At 39.9% G+C, this 18,670-nt stretch overlaps 1 protein-coding gene across 12 annotated transcripts in view; it reads right to left on the reverse strand.

The window, feature by feature from the left end:
• The window catches only part of FAM168A (family with sequence similarity 168 member A), a 263,583-nt gene that overhangs the window by 18,199 nt on the left and 226,714 nt on the right, over window positions 1-18,670 (reverse strand). For all 12 annotated transcript variants that reach the window (XM_037840576.1, XM_037840569.1, XM_037840574.1 and 9 more), the window contains one exon: window positions 2,908-2,988. In XM_037840576.1, coding sequence (XP_037696504.1) covers window positions 2,908-2,988 — 81 coding nt within the window. The remainder of the gene's footprint in view (window positions 1-2,907; window positions 2,989-18,670) is intronic.

Raw genomic sequence — 18,670 nt, forward strand, 5'->3', positions numbered from 1 at the left:
ACATCCATAAAGAGCTTAAAATAGTGCTTGTCACAAAAGAACCATTCAGTAAATGTTAGTTATTTATTCCCATCGCATCTTTCTAGACAAACTCTAATCCTAAAACAATCCCACAATCTATTGCCAGAAGTGCTGAATTTGATGAGAAAATCCCCCAGTACTGGGGATTAGAGCTTGACAAATTCACGGTTTCCACCTTCAGCTGGGGCTCCAACGTTACACGGCAGGTGTTATCTTTTGGTGGTTTCCTTTCCCACTCCTTCCAGTGAGGCTTCTTCCATATCTTCACCTCTTTCCTTCAGAACCTTCCTCTATCCCTGCTCACCTTAAATCAAGGACATCAGATAAGAACTCTTCACATTCCACCAAGCAATTTAATCTAAGCACATCCTTCTAAGACTTCTTTAGACTGAGAGGAAGAGCTGCTTTCTACCTCTACCTGCCACTCAGCTCCCCCAAACAAAGAAGAGAATGAGTTCTGGAATTCCCACCAGCACCTCAGCCTTCTTGGGGACCTGACTCCATCTGGCACCCTTTCTCCTGCTTCTCTGACCTGTCCTCTCCCATCAGTACTTACTTAATTATGTTCACACCCCCAAAAGCCCTCCTTTAACCCCACATTTCCTTCTAGTCAATGCCCTCTTGTTCTCCTTTCCCTTGCAGCTAAGCTTCTTGTAAGAGTAGTCTATATCTGCTAAATCTTTTTCATTCTCCACGTCACTGCAGTCTAGTTTCCAGCCTCAGCACCTCACTGATATTGCTTCCAGTGAGGTCACTGATGGCCTCCTGACTATGAAGACAATGAATCTTCTTCACTCCTGATCTTACCTTTTGCAACAACTTACCTCATTTTATTTTAGACTGGATAGTTTACAAAACAAATCCACTGATATCATAGATTTAGATTTAAATCATTTATATACCATGATAAACTTGATAACCAAAATCACCATAGGTTTTTAGAACTTGCCAAATTTGATTAAGCACTTAATTAGAATTTCTATAGTTTTTATTGAGTGTGCCTCCTATTATTGATCTTTTGGGAAGTATTTTCTCTTTTACTGATTAAAAGTAAATATAAAATAAAATATCAATGCTGAGCTACCATTATAGGTTTTTTGCCCATGTGTCACTGATCCCCCTCATATGCTCTCTGAGGGCAGCAAATGCAGCCTCCTCAAGTTTGAATCCCAGGTAGTATCTTCCACCATAGTGCCTCAGGCACTGTGGAATGACACATCTACGTAAGCACTTTAGAGGTTAATGTCACTTATTTGTATGAAAAAGTTCTTGTTTGCTAAAAGAAGAGGGGGCTGTCTGATAACTTGATGATGTGTGTGTTTGTATAATGTGATTATAATATAATTCCTACTTTAGATGGGGCAACTGAGGTTCAGAGTTCAGAAGACTTTAAGGTTGCTCATCTAGGAAATAACAGAATCAGGAGTCAAATCTAGGTCTTCTGACATAGCCCATGTTCTTCTTTCCTTTAAATGTCCCAGAAGAAAGGGAATAGCAATGGAATGAGTACTGGATTTCACTGAGCAAAGCATGGGACCGAGACAGGAGACCTGCCAAGGGCTCTTGCCCATGTGCCTTTGCAGGACTGAACACTGCTCCTCTCTGACCGCTGTTGCCAGGAGACAGGATTGAACTGGAGCATCTGAGGTCCTTTCAAGCTTTCTAATTCTACAATAACAATTACTAAACAAGAAAAAGGAAGCATTACATCATGATATTCAAGGCCTTTTCGGATCTGGCCTCTGTACATCTGCAGTTCTGCTTCATCTAGCACCCCTCACATTCTATGCTTCAGTCATTCCCATTCCAGTGTCATGTTCTCACATCTCCATGCCTTTGCCCAGCCATACTATGCCTAGAATGGCAACCCTTCCTTGTGGGCTTAAAATAACTACTTCTCTCTCAAATCTCCCTTGGTAGCTCCTCTGTGAAGCTTTCTCTACACTTTCACCCCCAAGCAGACTGTTATTCCCTCCTCTGCCTTCTCTCTTCTTATAAGTATTTCTTTTACAAAATTTATCACACTACAGCAATGAATTTATTAACAGACCAGGATCATACTGGACTGTAGGCTCCTTCAGGCAAAGATAGCATCCTTCCATTTTTCTATTCCAGTGTGGAGAACATTCAAGAGATAAATAGTTGTCAAGCAAATGAAGAGAAATTTACATATTTCCATCTACATCCCTAAGGTAGGTAGTTATATTCCTCAGAGAGGTGAGGTGACTTGCCCAAAGTCTCACAGCTATTGAGTTGAATACTCAGGGTGCAAACCCAGGACTTCCTAACTGCAGAGCCCATCCTCTTTCTCCTGCTCCTTGAGCAGGCGGGGGCAGTTAAGATTAGTGGGAAGACCTGGCACCATTCCTGGTCCAAAACAGAACAAACTTTTAAGGTTTTCAAACCTATTTCAACCTCTTTCTAGAGTGTTGGGCCTTTTTTATCTTTTAAAAACAAGAAGCTCACTTCACTTTTCAAAGTGAGCTCTTTACCAAACTCTGGTGGCAAGTCTCTCACTCTCTTCCAAATCCACATCCAGGAAACATGCTATTTGTGTGTGCATGTGTGTTTCCCAATGGCAGCCTCAGGGGAAACTGAGCAAAGAACAGATTTGGACATTCTGTGAGAAGTGCATGTTTTGGACATTCCAACAGAGGAGAAACGGGCCTGAAGCCCCAAGAAGAATGGAAGGGACTCTACTCCCACCCCCACCCTGAGGCGGATTTGCCCCGCAGTTCCCATAGGGGACTCCAAGGACAATCAGGCCTGAACAGACTGAGCTCAGAGCAATTAAAGACAGGGAAAGGCCAGCAGGTGGGTTTGTTTTTCCACATGGAGCCCCATCTCCTACCCCACTCACCACTGCTGCCCTCACTTTCTCCTTACCTGGAGCATAACTGGGGCTATTGGTAGGATATAGGCTGGGATTGTAAGCAGGGGCGGCTGCCGGATAGGCTGTGGGGTAACCTATAAAGAGACAAGGAAAGCCCCATTTAGTTGAGCAAGAAGAAAAGCAAATTTCTGAGGAAACAGAATCCAAGTCCTAGGCTTGGCCTTCAGTTTCTTCATGGGCCATTTTAGATAGTATATGTGAACAGCTTTTAGCTTCTGAGAAGAAAAGCTACAATCCCACAACCCCAACAAGTGCAGATTTTTTCTTTTTTTAAAATTCAGTTTTGAGATACATTCACATATCATACAATCATCTATGGTGTGCAATCAACTGTTCACAGTACCATCATATAGTTGTGCATTTGTCACCCCAGTCTATTTTTTGAACTTTTTCCTTATACCAGAAAAAGTAAAAATAAGAATAAAAAATAAAAGTAAAAAAGAACACCCAAATCATCCCCCATCCCACCCTATATTTCATTTAGTCTTTGTCCCCATTTTTCTACTCATCCATCCAAACACTGGATAAAGGTAGTGTGATCCACAAGGCTTTCACAATCACACTGTCACCCTTTGTAAGCTACATTGCTATACAACTGTCTTCAAGAGTCAAGGCTACTGGGTTGCAGTTTGTTAGTTTCAGGTATTTACTTCTAGCTATTTCAATGCATTAAAATCTAAAATGCGTTATCTATATAGTGTGTAAGAATGACCAACAGAGTGGCCTCTCAACTGCATTTGGAATCTCTCAGCCCCTGAAACTTTATTTCATTTCGCATCCCCCTTTTGGTCAAGAAGATGTTCTCAACCTCATGATGTCAGGTCCAGATTCATCCTTGGGAGTCATATTCTGCATTGCCAGGGAGATTTACACCCCTGGGTGTCAGGTCCCACGTAGTGGGGAGGGCAGTGAGTTCACCTGCTGAGTTGGGTTAGCTGGAGAGAGAGGGCCATATCTGAGCAACAAAGAGGTATTCAGGGGGAGACTCTTAGGCACAATTATAAGCAGGTTTAGCCTCTCCTTTGTAGTAACGAGCTTCATAAGGGCAAGTCCCAAGGTAGAGGGCTTGGCATGACAAACTGCCAGTCCTCAATGTTTGTGAGAACATCAGCAACAATCCAGGTGAGGAAGTCTGACACCTCTGCATTTCCCTCCAGCTCCTCAGGGAGGCCCAGCATATATATTTTTATTCTCTGCCCAAATTACTTTAGGATGTGTTGTTATTTCACACTAGCCTATACAAACCTACCAGGTCTCACTTCCTATTCAAAATTCCATGTAATTATGGTATTTGAACAAACTGTATGAGTGACACTGTTTAGGAAATATAGACCCTGCACCAACTAAACATCTCTTCCCTTGATCTCCCATGGAAGTTGAAGTTTTAAAACACAGTATTGTCCTTTACCCTTTGGCCCGAAGATTTTTAAATCTATTTTTGAAAAGTGATAGGAGAAATTTATGTCGGTCGCTCAGTGTAAAAATTTCAAACAATATAGAAGTGTGTATGGTAAAAAGTGTACGTTGCCTTTCACACTCCTGACATAACACTCCTCTCCACGCCGGAGGTAATGCCATTAACAATTTAGCATCTATCCTTCCAGATAATTTTCTATGCATTTTTTAATCATATTTTTTATTGTAGAATATAACATATATACACAGAAGTGATAACTTTCCAAGTGCAATTAAACAAGTAATTAGCAAATTTCAAAGAATATTATAGGTTACAGTCCCACAGTTTCAGTTATTTCCTTATTATGAAATAAACCATATATACAAAAAGGTAATATCTTTCAAAGATACTGATTTAACAAGTAGATATACAGATTTCCAAAGTTGTTATGAGTTACAGTACCATAATTTCAGTTATTTCCTTATTGTGAAATATAACATATATACAAAAAGGTATAGCTTTCAAATTACAATTTAACAAGTAGCTATAGAACAAATTTCAAAGGATGTTATGGGTTACAGTCCCACCATTTCAATTCTTTCCTTGTAGCTATTCTAATACCCAGCAACCAAGAAAAAGAAAATTATATAAAGATTCAGTATTCATAAGCCTTTGTTAAATTTCTTCTTGTTTGTCCCTACCCCTTCCTCTAGTTTTATTGCTTTTCCGATCTTCAGGATGTCTGAAGTGGGTCACTGCCCACCCTAACCTGTTAATGTTGAAAAGGAGTGTCAACTTTATGAGCAAAGGGGATACATCTAGTTGATGTTCTTCAAGAGGCTATTGCTTTTGGGTTTTGGGACTTAGCTGGCATAGGAGCTCTCTGAAGGATTTAAGTTTCTGAAGAATAAACTTAGTGAGTAAAACTTTTATAGAATCTCAAATAGGGATCCAGGTATTCTTTAAGGTTTTCGAGACTACTGTTGACTTGGGCTTATCATAACTGTGGTCACTTGGCATATCAAGGTGAAGCTTGCATAGGAGTAACCTCCAGGACAGCCTACTGACTCTATGTGAATTCTCTCAGCCACTAAAACCTTATTTTGTTGCCTTTCTTTTCCCCCTTTTGGTCAAAAAAGCATTCTCAATCCCTCGATGCCAGGGTCAGGCTCATTCCTGGAATCCATGTCCCATGTTGCCAGGAAGGCTCATTCGTCTTGGGGGTTCTGTCCCATGTTGGGGGGAGGGTGATGAATTTGTCTGCAAAGTAGGCTGGTGAGCACTGAGCCAGGTGCTGCCCATACAGAAGTGCATCCCTCTTCATGGAGAGTCGAACCTGGAGTGCGGGTGATGGCAAAGTGGAGCTAGGGAGAAGAGTGGTTGCGCGGGCTCAGCCCGCAAGCTTCATTTGAAGGTGTTGGATCCGTGCTTCCTCTGCCGGGCACCTCGCAGTGCGCCGGCGGCTTCTATGCATTTTCATACACATATATTCAGTGGCATGATGGTAAGTATTCAACAATTGGCTCAAGGAGGTGGGGGAAAGCACTGCTTTGTAGTGTTTGCCAATTTCCTTGGTGTAAATCCTCCCACCATGGTCAATTTCAAGCTACCAATATCACTGAATGAGCAGTTGGGAAGAGATGCTTGCTCACACTCGGCTCTAGAGAGCCTACTCCAGCCTATCACTGTTTATAACATACAGTTTTACATCCTACTCTTTTCACTTTAACATTATAAGAATTTTCCCATGTAATTACATATTCTTCAAAAACATTATTTTTAATGTTTTTTATTCCATAATGTAGATATAGCAAGTGATTTAGACATTTAGGTTGTTTGCAATTTTTCATTATTAAAAATGAAGCTATGAGAACAATCTTTTAAATAAATCTTTGACACATCTCTGATTATTTCTTTAGGAAAGAGTTTTAGAAATGAGATTTCTAGTCAAAGGGTAGGGTTATTTTAAAAGTTTATCCATCCAACAAATACCAGAGTATCTACTATGTGCCATACACTATTCTAGGGATTTCTATCAGTGAACAAAACCAAGATCCCTGCTTTTGTGGAACTCCCTTTCTAAGGGGATGGGAGAAGGTAGATAAACAATTAACATAAACATAGTCTTAAGTGCTATCAAAAAGATAAAGGAGGCAGGGTAAAGGGCATCAGGAGTGCCAAAGGATTGGGGAGAGGGCAATGCAGTAATAAATACGGTGACATATCTGAGAAGGTAAGATTTTTGCAAAGACATGAAGGAAATGATTGAATTAACCAAGGAGATGGCTGAAGGAATAATATTTCAGACAAGTACAAAGGCTCTGAGTTGGGAGCATAATGGGTGTGTCCAAGGAACAGCAAAGAAGCCAGTGTGGCTGGAGTGGAGAAAACAAGGGAGACAGTAGTAGTAGAGGAAGTCAGAGACATAAAGGGCTGGATAGTTCATGGAGGGCCTTCTAGGCTACTGCAAGGACTTGGACTTTTACTCTGGGTGAAATCAGAAGCTATGGCAGAGTTTTGAGCAGAAGAACATGATCTGACTTATGTCTGAAAAGGGTCACTGATTGCTGTGTTGAAAACGGTCTATAACGCGGCAAGGTTAGAGAAGCAGTTAGGAGGCTATTGCAAACTTCTGGCAATAGATAAGGGGGCTCATATCAGAGCAACAGCAGTGAAGGTGATAAAAAGTGACCTGCTGAGACTAGTCACATACTCTGCCACGCTGCTTTACAGAAAGACTGTATTAATCTGTACTTCCACTGGCAGTGGGCAAGTGGCTGTATCCCTGATTTTTTTTTTTTAATGCTCGTTTTTTTTTTAATGACAGTGGAAAGCTGATTTTAAGAGTCAAAGATTAAATCCCTAAATCCCTAAAAGCTTCTTTGGGAATTGTAAATACTGCAGTTTTAGTACTATATCTTTGTTAATATGCCTCCCCCTAAATCCTTTCCAACTCCAAAGAACCTTCATTCCATCTCTCTTTACTCTAATCCTTCTGATTTCAAAACTGAGGTAGCCAAGTTATTGCCACTTAATTAGCAACACAGCAGCCTGCCACTTCTCAAGAAGAATGTCAGGGGTTAATCTGGGAAGTTAAGGGATCCAATCTCATGGCTGAAATTTGTATTCTGCTTATGTGAGTGTCTGTGCAGTCACAGGTAATCATACACCTGTTCTGTCATTTCAGCTGTTTCTTATTTTAGAGGCAATTACAGGATTTTCCTTCAATGTTTCCAAGTAGAATTATTTTCAGTTCACCTGAATTTGGCAGATATCATAGAATGGGAGCACTTTTTAGGGCTTTTTAGGGCTTTATTTGGTCCAACCCTCCCCTCTTCATTTTACATGTGACATCCCTAGGCCAGAGAGAGGAAGGGATTTAGGCTCACAGATTGCTAAGATTAAAAAGCATCTTAAAGGCCCTTTAGTCCAACTTCACATTTGAGGCTAGTGCCTCCTCTATAACATCCTCATGAGATCAATGAGCCCCAGCCCCTATCTCTCTGCCAACAGTGGATGCCTTCCTTCCTGAGACCCCCCACTGCACTGTGAAATGGAGGGCTTTCTCAAACTGCACTGAACTCTGCCTACCTGTAGCTTCTACCCTTGAGAACAGAACAAATTTGAAGACACACGCATGTCCAAATTATAGACTTATCACACTATACTTCAATCGTTTGTTTACATTTCCCATCCTGCCTCCCCCTCCCCAAACCGTAAGCTCCTTGAAGGCACAGCTGTGTCTCATTTGCCTGCATATAGTAGCCCTTGGCCAGTCCCTCCTTCCCGTTCCCAAATATGAACACATACTACCCTCTCCTCCAGTCCACCTGGACAGCAAGCACCCGAGCTTCTCAAATACAGAGTGGCTGATAGCCCTTGTGGCCAGTAGAGAACACCCTTTTCCCAATATTAACTTTCTCTGTCCAAGAAGGGCATTTTAGGCAAGCTAGGCTTCCTCCCCACTCCTTTCCTAGTTCTCATTTCATTTTGTTAATTTTGTTTCTTTGTCCCCAGCCGATATTACTCTTTTGCTGCTTCTGTTGCTAATGATGCTTGCATCCCTAGTGCCTAGCACGTAAGGCAGAGAATAAGGTACTCAGTGAAAACAGGGTGTGGTGGTTTAAAGCTGTATATACCCCAGAAAAACACGTTCTTAAATCCAACTCATTCCTGTGGGTGTGGACCCATTGTAAGTAGGACCCCTTGATGAGGCTACTTCAGTTAAGGTGTGACCCATCTCATTCGGGATGGGTCTTAATGCTCTTACTGGAGTCCTTGATAAACCGAATGGAGAGAGAGAAAGAGCATGCGCCATGGAAGAAAGAAGCCGAAATCCATGAAACCCAAAAGAGAAAGGAGAGACCAGCATATGCCGCCATGTGCCTTCCCATGTGGCAGAGAAGCCAAGGATCACTGGCAGGCAGTCTTTGGGAAGAAAGCATCGCCTTAATGAGGTCTTGATTTGGACCTTTTCCAGGACTCTAACTGTAAGCAAATAAATTCCTATAGTTTAAGCAGAACGACTTCAAGGTACCTGCTTTGACCAACCTAGGAAACTAAAGCAAAGGAGTTGTCTTCTGGAGCTGTGAGTGGTTTAAAAACAAAACAAACAAATCCAACAGGATCCCTGGAATTAAGAGGGCGAGAAAGGTGAGTGGACAGTTAGAATCTAGCCTGGAAACTGCCATGAGAGGAATACAGGGAGTAGACCGAGGAGGCCCTTCACTAACCATCATTTACTTAGTCCCTATTGTCTGCTAGGGATTATGCTGGACACCAGGTGTCCCTGGAGGCAGAGAGAGGAGGAAGGACATTCCAGGCAGAAGCACAGAGAGTAGCATTTAGAGCAGTGGCTTGACTTATATCCTCATTGGCTCTGAGGAGTAGAACTAATGGGTTAACCAAAACTGAGCGAACAGGGTATCTTTTGAAGGCTGAGCTGATCAGTTTGTCATCTTCTGACCATCTTTCCCTTTATGGTAATTGGCCCCAGCCAACCTTTCTAGTTTCATCTATCCATTGATTATGCCCAAGTTTTATAATGCTAGACTGGACTTCTTTTTTGAACTCCTGATTCATATAGTATCAAACTGCCTGTTCATCGTCTCTACTTGGATGTATGCTAGACATCAAAGAAGATGGTAGATTGGTTAAGAGTGTGTACTCCGGAGCTGAACTCCCTAGGTTTGAATCCCAGCAACATCACTAATTATTTGTGTGATCTTGGGCCAGTTACGTAACCTCTCTGTGCCTTACAGTTTTCCTATCTGTAATATGGGACTAAAAATATTATTTACTTAACAGGTTGCTAGAAGTATTAAATTGGTTAAGACCCTAAAGGACTAAAGACCTTCTGACAAAATTAGCTATTATTATCTCAAACTTAGACTCAAAAACAAATTTTTACCTCCTAACCTTCCCCCTCCTTCAAAATCTGTTCCTGCAGTTTTTTTTCCTGTATCTGCAGATGACAACTCATTTTTCCAGATGCTCATGCTAAAAACTTTAGAATCATCCTTGACTCCCTTCTTTCTCTTATCCACATTCAATCTATCAGTAAATGGATATAAATATATATAATTCAAAATATATTCCAAATCTGACCATACCTCATCTCATTGCCTTAATACTTACTATCCTGGTCCAAGTCATAATTATTTCTCACCTAGATTATTATACTAGTTTCATAACTAGTCTCCCTGCTTCTACCCTTAATCTCCTACAGTCTATTTTACACAGTGGCCAGAGTGATCCTGATAAAGTATCAAGATCATCTAATTCCTCCGCTTAAGCACCACAGTAATTTCCAATGACGATTTCGGTGCAAGTCAAAACAGTTTTTTAACGATCCGTCTCAGCCCTTGCTACCTCTCTAACCTCATCTCCTACTGTCTGCCCCTGTGCTAATCTACTCTGGCCATACTGGCCTCCTCCCTGTTGCTCAAATATGTCAAACACTGGCCCAACTCAGAGCCTTTACACTTCCTGTTTCCCTCTTCCTGGAACTCCGCTTAAAACTCACATTACACCTTCTAAAATAGTGCTCTCAACTTTCCTCACTCTCTGTGCTTCTTAACCTGCTTGATTTTTCTTAACAGCACTTAACGACCCAGCATGCTACATATTTACTTATTTATTTGATCACTGTCTGTCTCCTACCACTATAATGTGAGCTTCTTGGGATCAGGGCCTCTGTTTTGATCTCTGCTATCTTCCCAGTGCATACAACTGTGCATGGCACTTACCAGGCATTCAATAGTTATACATCAAATGAATGAATGTATTTTCACTTTTAAAATGGAAACGATAGCTTTCTTATCCCTAGTATATAACCTTTATTGTTTGTTCAATATATTTTTGATAAAGTTAACCACAGAGAATATGGTCCTAATTCCAGAGTGTGAGTTCAAACATTTTCAACTAATACTTTTGTCCAGGACTACAGCATCTCTCCTGATATTTGTTCTAGGTATCATCATGGGTAGGATAGACACGATTTAAGCCCAGAATGGATGAGAAAGTAAGCAGCCTCCTTACATTTCTGTTTTAGGCTACCTAATATTAGACTAAATGTGCTACAGGTCACACCAGCACTTGTCATTTGTGGCTACTCCCTTCTTGAACAGTCTCCTCCTAGCAAAAGCCAAAGCCTCTCCTGTTGGGTTATGCCCCTCCCAAATGAGCACAGAGCATTCCAGGTCCTCGTCCTCTCTAAGGCTGCCTGGATCCGCTGAAGTTCACAGGGTGTAAAGTTTATTGAGTTGAAATTATACACCATGCACATTTAATCCATTGCTCATACAAAAGGTATTTTCACACCTGTTATTTCATTTGAGCTTCCAAACAACCCTAATGTTATTTCCCCCACTTTGTAGATAAGGACACAGAATTGAAGTAACTTTTTGGCTAAGATTATTCAGCAAGTCAGCAGTGGAACTGGGACTGGAATCCCAAAAGCAGCACCTTCCAACACCTACCAAATGACTATGGCTTGGTCCCTGGAAATAAGTTTGCCCCTTCTGTATTTATATTCCTTGAAGGTCAAGAGCAAAAGGAATAACCACGTCACACTCATCAGTTTGGCTGTGATTTAAAACAAGCAAACAAACAAACCAAAAACAAGGAAAATAAAAAGTGTGGAGAAATAAAAATGTGGAGAAACTGGAATTCTCATGCATTGCTGGTGGGAATGTAACATGGTACAGCTGCTGTGGAAAACAGTTTGATAGTTTCTTCAAAAAAGTTAAACACAGAATTACCATATGATCGAGCAATACCACTCCTCAATGTACACCTGCCCAAGAATTCAAAATAGGGACTCAAACAGATATTTGTACACCAATGAGACAGCAGCATTATTCATGACAATAAAAGGTGGAAACTACCCAAGTGTCCACTGACAAATGAATGGATTAACAAAATGTAGTACGGACATGCATAGAATATTACGCAGCCATAAAAAGGGATGAAGTACAGACACATGCTACAACATGGATGAAACTTGAAAACATTATGCTAAGTAAGTCAGACACAAAAGGACAAATACAATATAATTCCACTTATGTGAAATATCTAGAATAAGCAAATCCACAAAGACAAAAACTAGGTTAGAGGCTATCAGGGGCTGTGGGGAAGCGAAATGGAGAGTTACTGCTTAATGGGTACAAAGTTTTTGTTTGGGGTAACGGAAAAGCTTTGGTAATAGGTGGTGGTGATGGTAGCATAATCAATACCACTGAATTGTATACTAAAAAGCTGTTAAAATGGGAAATGCTATGTTGCATACATATTACCACAATTTAAAAAAGTTAATTTTAGGTTATGTGAATTTTACCTCTATTAAAAAAAAAAACAAAAAACCTGTATTCCCCAGCTGCTCCCTCTTCCTCCAAAAGAGTGAAGCAAATAAATAGACACAGTGAGCTTTTCCCTTTGCATCTCAAAGACTACAGTCATGATTAGGTTTCCTGGGAATTTCATGTGTACACTTTAATTGCTTTACAGCTGTCAATACAATCTAATCCCCTTTTCTTCTTGTGTGAATAGGACTGAAGAAATGGAAAGCTATTTTTTTATTAATATGGAAATTAGAAATCACTTTCAAGAGATGTCAGGGAACTGTTTCTGATATACTTGATCTTTAAGATCTAAAAATAGCAGAGTAGGAAAAGTCTAGTAGAAGACTAACTGGCTCTGGAAGACAAAGAGGATTGCTTCTTTGTGGGCAAGGGGACACTTACACAATCAAGACATTTTAGGTCTGAAGCTCACAATCGTAAAGAAGAAAACATCCCCCCTCCAAAGGCCATGGTGACCAAGAAATAAACAAAAACTCTAATTTTCTCAAAATAAAAAAGAGGAGGACAAGAGGAAGGGAACAGTTTTGAATCTGTAGTATGTTCTGGGCATTGTGCCAGGTACTTCTTAATCTGATTTCATCTCCACCCTAATTCTATGAAATAGACTAGTTCCATTTTATAGAAGAGAATATCGAGGCTTAAACCTATCTTACTCTCACAACTAATAAGTAGAAAGTAGAGAGAGAATTTAGGATTGCTAAGTCAGACCAAGTCCATTTCTACCACCTTCCCCACCAGCCTCCTTACCTCTCCTCAAAACCTGCGTACATAGGATTTTACATAGGATTTAGCTGGCATTTTCCTTGCCAAGATAATTTTATTTCTGCTTTACAACCAGAGAAAACAAGAAATTACAGTGTAAAGTCAATTTGGTCAAAGATGGTTCCATTACCAAAAAACCTATTCTGTTCTCACTCTGTGTCCTAATATAGGCCATGCTCATATTATTGAAAAGTATCACACAGGCACTGAATTACAGAGTTGGAAGAGGTATTAGAGGTGACTGAGATCAATTTGCCACTCAGCACAAGAATATCCTTTACAGTGGCCCACATGACTGGCAATGCAGCCTCTGCCAGCATACCCTTCCAATGATGGTGTGCTCAGAACCTCACAGGCAGGCCAAGTTCCTGTTGAAGAGTTCTGGAGATTAGAAAATTCTTCACGTTGACCTAAAAGCTGTAGTATCAGGAATCTTACCCTGACACCTTCTCAGCCACTGACCCTAGGTCTATCCTCACAGAACACATCTATTCCTTCCACTCCATGACAGCCCCCCAGAGATAGGAAGATTATCAGTTATTCTCCCTGAATGTCCTCTTGTATAAATCCAACAGACCCAATTCCTTCAACCTGCCCCCATCCTCATGGCCCACCTCTGGCCACACTTCAGTTTGCAAATCCTCTTCCCTTAAAACAATTTGATTTCCTTCCCACCTTGTTTACTCTACTACTTATGATTTTTTCCCTTATATATATATATAACTGAACTGACCTAACAAGACTCTGGTGTTAGGTGGTCAGTGAAGGCCTACAGTGACAATCCAGATTTCTTCTTTATTATCCTTACAGCAAATGTTTGCTGTGTGCCAAGCAGAGTGTTAGGTTCTTTACAAAGGAGCTTATAGTCTAATGGGGAAATAGTATAGGTCATTTATATTAATCTATAGGCAAGATATGTGATATGTAATCAGAGAATGTGGGGGTGTTACCAGAATACTGTAAAAGGAGTGAGGAACAGGTTTGGGAGAGTTGGGAACGACTTCTCAAAAGAAGAAACATTTTAGGTGGCCTTGAACCATGAATGGGAGGAGTTTGTCAGAGGTATGGGGAATCGTAACTGAGAAATATACATTCATTCCATGCATGAAAGCATGAAAGTGCCTGCCATATTAGAGAAATGGCAAACAGTTCAGTATGTATGGAGTTTACAAGTGTGGGGAAAAGCGGCAAGAAATGATTAAAAGGTCGACTGCGGACAGACTGCTAGGGGATAGAATTTATCAGTAAACAACAGGAACCACTGGAGGGTTTTAAACTGGAGAGTTGTTTTACAAAAACTACCCTGGCAAAAGTGTGGAAAGTGGCTCAGAGTGGGTGAGATCAGAGGAGAAGAAACCAAATAGGAAGTTACTGCAGTAGAAAAAATACAAAGATGTTTAGGGGATAATAGCCTACAAAACTTGATCCTGAGAGCAAAACCTCATTTTTATTGCTGTGAGCTGACAGACTGGAAAGCAAGAGGGGAAAGCTTCTAACTGCAGGGTTGTTGTTTTCTCTTTAATAGGCAGAAATGAAGCCTCAACGAAGCCTTCAATCTGTTAGCTCCAGAGAAATGCCTGAATCTGAATTCTTCCTACTAGCTGGGAGGCCTGGGTGCTGAGAGTGCTATACTGGAGAGAACATGGGTCAGCCCAGGCAGGCAATGGTTCTGCTGTGCTGGCTCTGGACTTGCCCAACAGATCTAAATCTGAAGCCATGTGGCCTCTATATTGGATTCAAGACCCACCCTCCCACCAATGAGCCCCAGGGAATTGTAAAGGGTGTGAACTGTGAGGCGTTATTCTTTCCAGTCAAGGCAGGGCAAACTGACTCCCCCTATGATTCTACCAAGAAAGGAGGAAATACCCAGTAACCAGTTGTGTTCCAAGTTGTGCTGCATCTTCAGGGAGACCAAGCTCAACCAGGCAAAAAGCCAGCAACCTCTGGGTTGTTCATCTAGGCTGAGCCCTAGCATAGGGATGCTACTAAAATCAGAGCGGGCTCAACTTAATACATCTTTAGCGTAGAAACAATAACAATGACAACAATAAAAAATGGGATAACAAAACAGTCTGCTTAAAGCTAATAATATAATTGCTTCTAGGTAAGCATATAAGGCCAAATATGTGCTGTTCCTCAGAGGAAAAAATTCTCTAACAAATCTAAAAATATTTCTGCAGTTCTCTTTGTGCTGGTATGGGAGAAATTTTAATGGAAAGCAGATGGCCTGGTTCTGTCTCAATTTCTCAATCTGCACTCCAGAAGTGTGTTCCCCCCCCCTCACCTTTGCATCTATAATGCACTTGGGAGGGACTCACTACTTTACAGGTTGTTTGGTGAGTGTTTGCCCTGTCCTCAGCATATTTATCTTCTGAAAACAGACAAAAGAACAAGATGAAATTTTGCAAAATTTTAATCTTGTCCATGACTCCCTTTCCCTGTCAGGTCAATTTTATTCATTATCCTTTTTAAAGAGATCTGGCATAGGGAAGAATCTTGCTCAGCTTGAATATATGACTGGGGAACTTGAATTTGAGTTGGGCCTTGAGGGATGGGCAGGATTCTGACAGGCAAAGATAAAAGGATTGGTATTCCCAACCAAAAAGAACAGTGTAAGCAAAGTCACAAATACAGGAAAGTGCAAGTTTAATAGCCAGTTTAGTCTTACTGTAACACAAAGGGTCCAAAAGCATGTAATAGGAGATGAGAGAGAAAATATGGATAGTCACATCAAAAAAGGTCATGAATAAGACATAAGAGTTTTCAAACACATGTGCTGTATGGAAGATCCCTCTGGAGGCAATATGGTACATGGCCTGGAATATGGTACAGGCAGATCATCTAAAACTGATGAATCTGATGTTGAGTGAAAGACAGGCAGACACAGGGATTCTTGGTGTTGTTGTTGTCTGACCTTTTCATTGTATTTTAATTTTCCTTCTATATTTTATTTTTCAAAAGTGGCTGCACCATTTGTTAAGAGCCTACTCTTTCTCCACTGAATGATCTTGGCACCTTACTGAAAGTCACTGACTATAAATGTGAGGTTTATCTCTGGATTCTCAATTTTATTCCCTAATCTATATGCCAGTACACACACTGCCTTCATTACTGAGGCTTTGTAAGAAGGTTTGAAATTGGGAAATATGTCTTCCAATTTTGTTCTTTTAAAAGACTGTTCGGCTAATATGGGCCCTTTGATTTCTGTAAGAATTTTAGGAAAACCTTGCCAATTTCTGCAAAAAAGCCAGTTGGGATTTTGATAAGGATTGGGATGAATCTGTAGATCAATCTGAAGAGAAATGCCATCTTAATGCTATTAAGTCTTTTGGTCTATGAACATGGGATGTCTTTCCATTTATTTAGCTCTTCTTTAATCACTTTTAAAAATGTTTTTAATTTTCAGTGTATAAGTTCTGTACTTCATTTGTTAAATTTATTCTAAGTATTTTATTCTTTCAGATGCTATTGTAAATGGAAGTCTTTTCTTAATATCATTTTCAGATTGTTCATTGCAAGTGTATAGAAGTACAATCAATTTTTGTATATTGATCTTGTATCCTGCAACCTTACCGGACTCACGTGGAGTAGTCATTTGGTGAATTCCTTAGAACTTTCTATACGCAACATCATGCCATCTGCAAATTCAGATAGTTTTATTTTCTTCTCCAATCTAGGTTTCTTTTATTTCATTTTCTTGCCGAATTGCCCCAATTAAAACCTCTAGTTAGAAGTGGAAATAAATGAAAATAGAAATTACAGTGAACCTCTATTCGGTTAGAAACTCTAGTACAATATTGAATAAAAGTGGTGAGAATGGATAGTCTTGCCTTGTTCCTGACGTTAGCAGGAAAGCATTCAGTCTTTCTCCATTAAGTATGATGCCACCTGTGGGCTTTTGGTAAATGTCCTTTATCAAGGTGAAAACCTTTCCTTTTATTTCTAGTTTGTTGGGGATTTTTTTTTTTTTTTAAGGAAAGCATGTTGGATTTTATGAAATGCCTTTTCTGTATTGAGATGGTTATATAGGTTTTGTCCTTTATTCTTTAAATATGGTGTATCACATTGGTTAGTTTTCATATATTGAACTAATCTCGCATGTCATAGCATATAATACTTTTTACACGTTATTGGATTTGTTTTCCTAATAATTTGTTGAGGATTTTTGCATCTATTTTCAAATGGGATACTCATCTGTAGTTTTCATTTCTTTTGATATCTGCGTCTGGTTTTGGTATCAGAGTAATCTTAGCCTCTTTGGGATGTGTTTATTCCTCTTCTATTTTTCGGAAGAGTTTGGGGTGTTTTGGTGTTAATTTTTTAACTGTTTGGTAGATTCTATCTGTGAAGCCATCTGGATATGGGTTTTTCTTTGTGGGAAGTTTCTTTTTTCTTTTTCTTAAATTACTAATTCAATCTCTTTACTTGTTACAGGTTTATTCAGATTTTCTATTTCTTCTTCAGACAATGTTGGTAGTTTCTGTCTTTCTAGGAATTTGTCCACTTCCCCTAGTGTGGTAAGTTTGAAGGCTGTACGTACCCTAGAAAGGATCATGATCCCCAGAAAGGATCATGTTCTTTTAATCTATTTCTGTGGGTGCTGACCTACTGTAGGTGACACCTTTTAATTAGGTTATACCAGTTGAAGCCTGCCCCAGGGAGGGTCTTAATCCTCTTACTGGAGTCCTTTTTAAGAGGATAAAAGACAGAAAAAGCACAAAGAAGTTCAGAGAAAAAGCCCCTGGAGAAAGTGAGGGAGGACACAGAGGAAACAGAGAAAAAGCCACAGATGGAGAAGCCAGAAGCCGAAGAAACAAAACCTGAAGCCTGGGAGATAAGGACCAGCAGATGTCGCCATGTGCCTTGCTATCTAACAGGGGACCCTAAGCTCAGCAGTTACCAGTCTTCAGAGAAGGTATCGCCCTGTTAATGCCTTAATTGGGACATTTTCATGGCCTTAGAACTGTAAATTTGTACACTAAAAAATCCCCATTGTTAAGAGCCAGTCCATTTCTGGTATACTGCATTTCATCAGCTTTTAGCAAACCAAAATATCTAGGTTATCTAATATTTTGGCATATAACAACTACTCATAATATTTCCTTAAAAAGCTTTTTTATTTTTGTAAGGTCTGTAGTAATGTCCTTCTTTCATTCCTGATTTACTAATTTAAGCCTTCTCTCTTGTATTGGTCAGTCTAGTTAAAGGTTTGTCAATTATTAAAAAATCTTTTCGAAGAACCAATTTTTAGCCTCACTGATTTTCTCTACTATGTTTCTATTCTCTATTTCATTCATTTCCACTCTAATCTTTATAATTTCCCTCCTTCTACATGCTTTTGGCTTTTGCTTTTTCTAGTGTTTTAAGGTGAAAGGTTAGGTTATTGGTTTGACATCTTTTTTAACAGCTATAAATTTCCCTTTAAGCACTACTTTAGCTGCATCCCATAAGCTGTGTTTTCATTTTCATTTGTCTCAAAGAGTTTTCTAATATCTCTTGTGATTTCTTCTTTGACCCACTATTTAAGTGTTTGCTTTCAACATATTGTGAATTTCCCAAACTTCCTTTGTTGCTGATTTCTAATTTCATTCCACTGGTGGTTAGAGAACATACAAAGTATTATTTTGATCCTTTTAAATTTACTGAGACTTGCTTAATGGTCTAACATATGGTCTATCCTGGAGAATATTACATGTGCATTTGAGAACAATGTGTATTCTGCTATTTTTGGATGGA

This window comes from Choloepus didactylus, chromosome 6, assembly GCF_015220235.1.
Source record: "Choloepus didactylus isolate mChoDid1 chromosome 6, mChoDid1.pri, whole genome shotgun sequence".
NCBI lineage: Eukaryota > Metazoa > Chordata > Mammalia > Pilosa > Megalonychidae > Choloepus > Choloepus didactylus.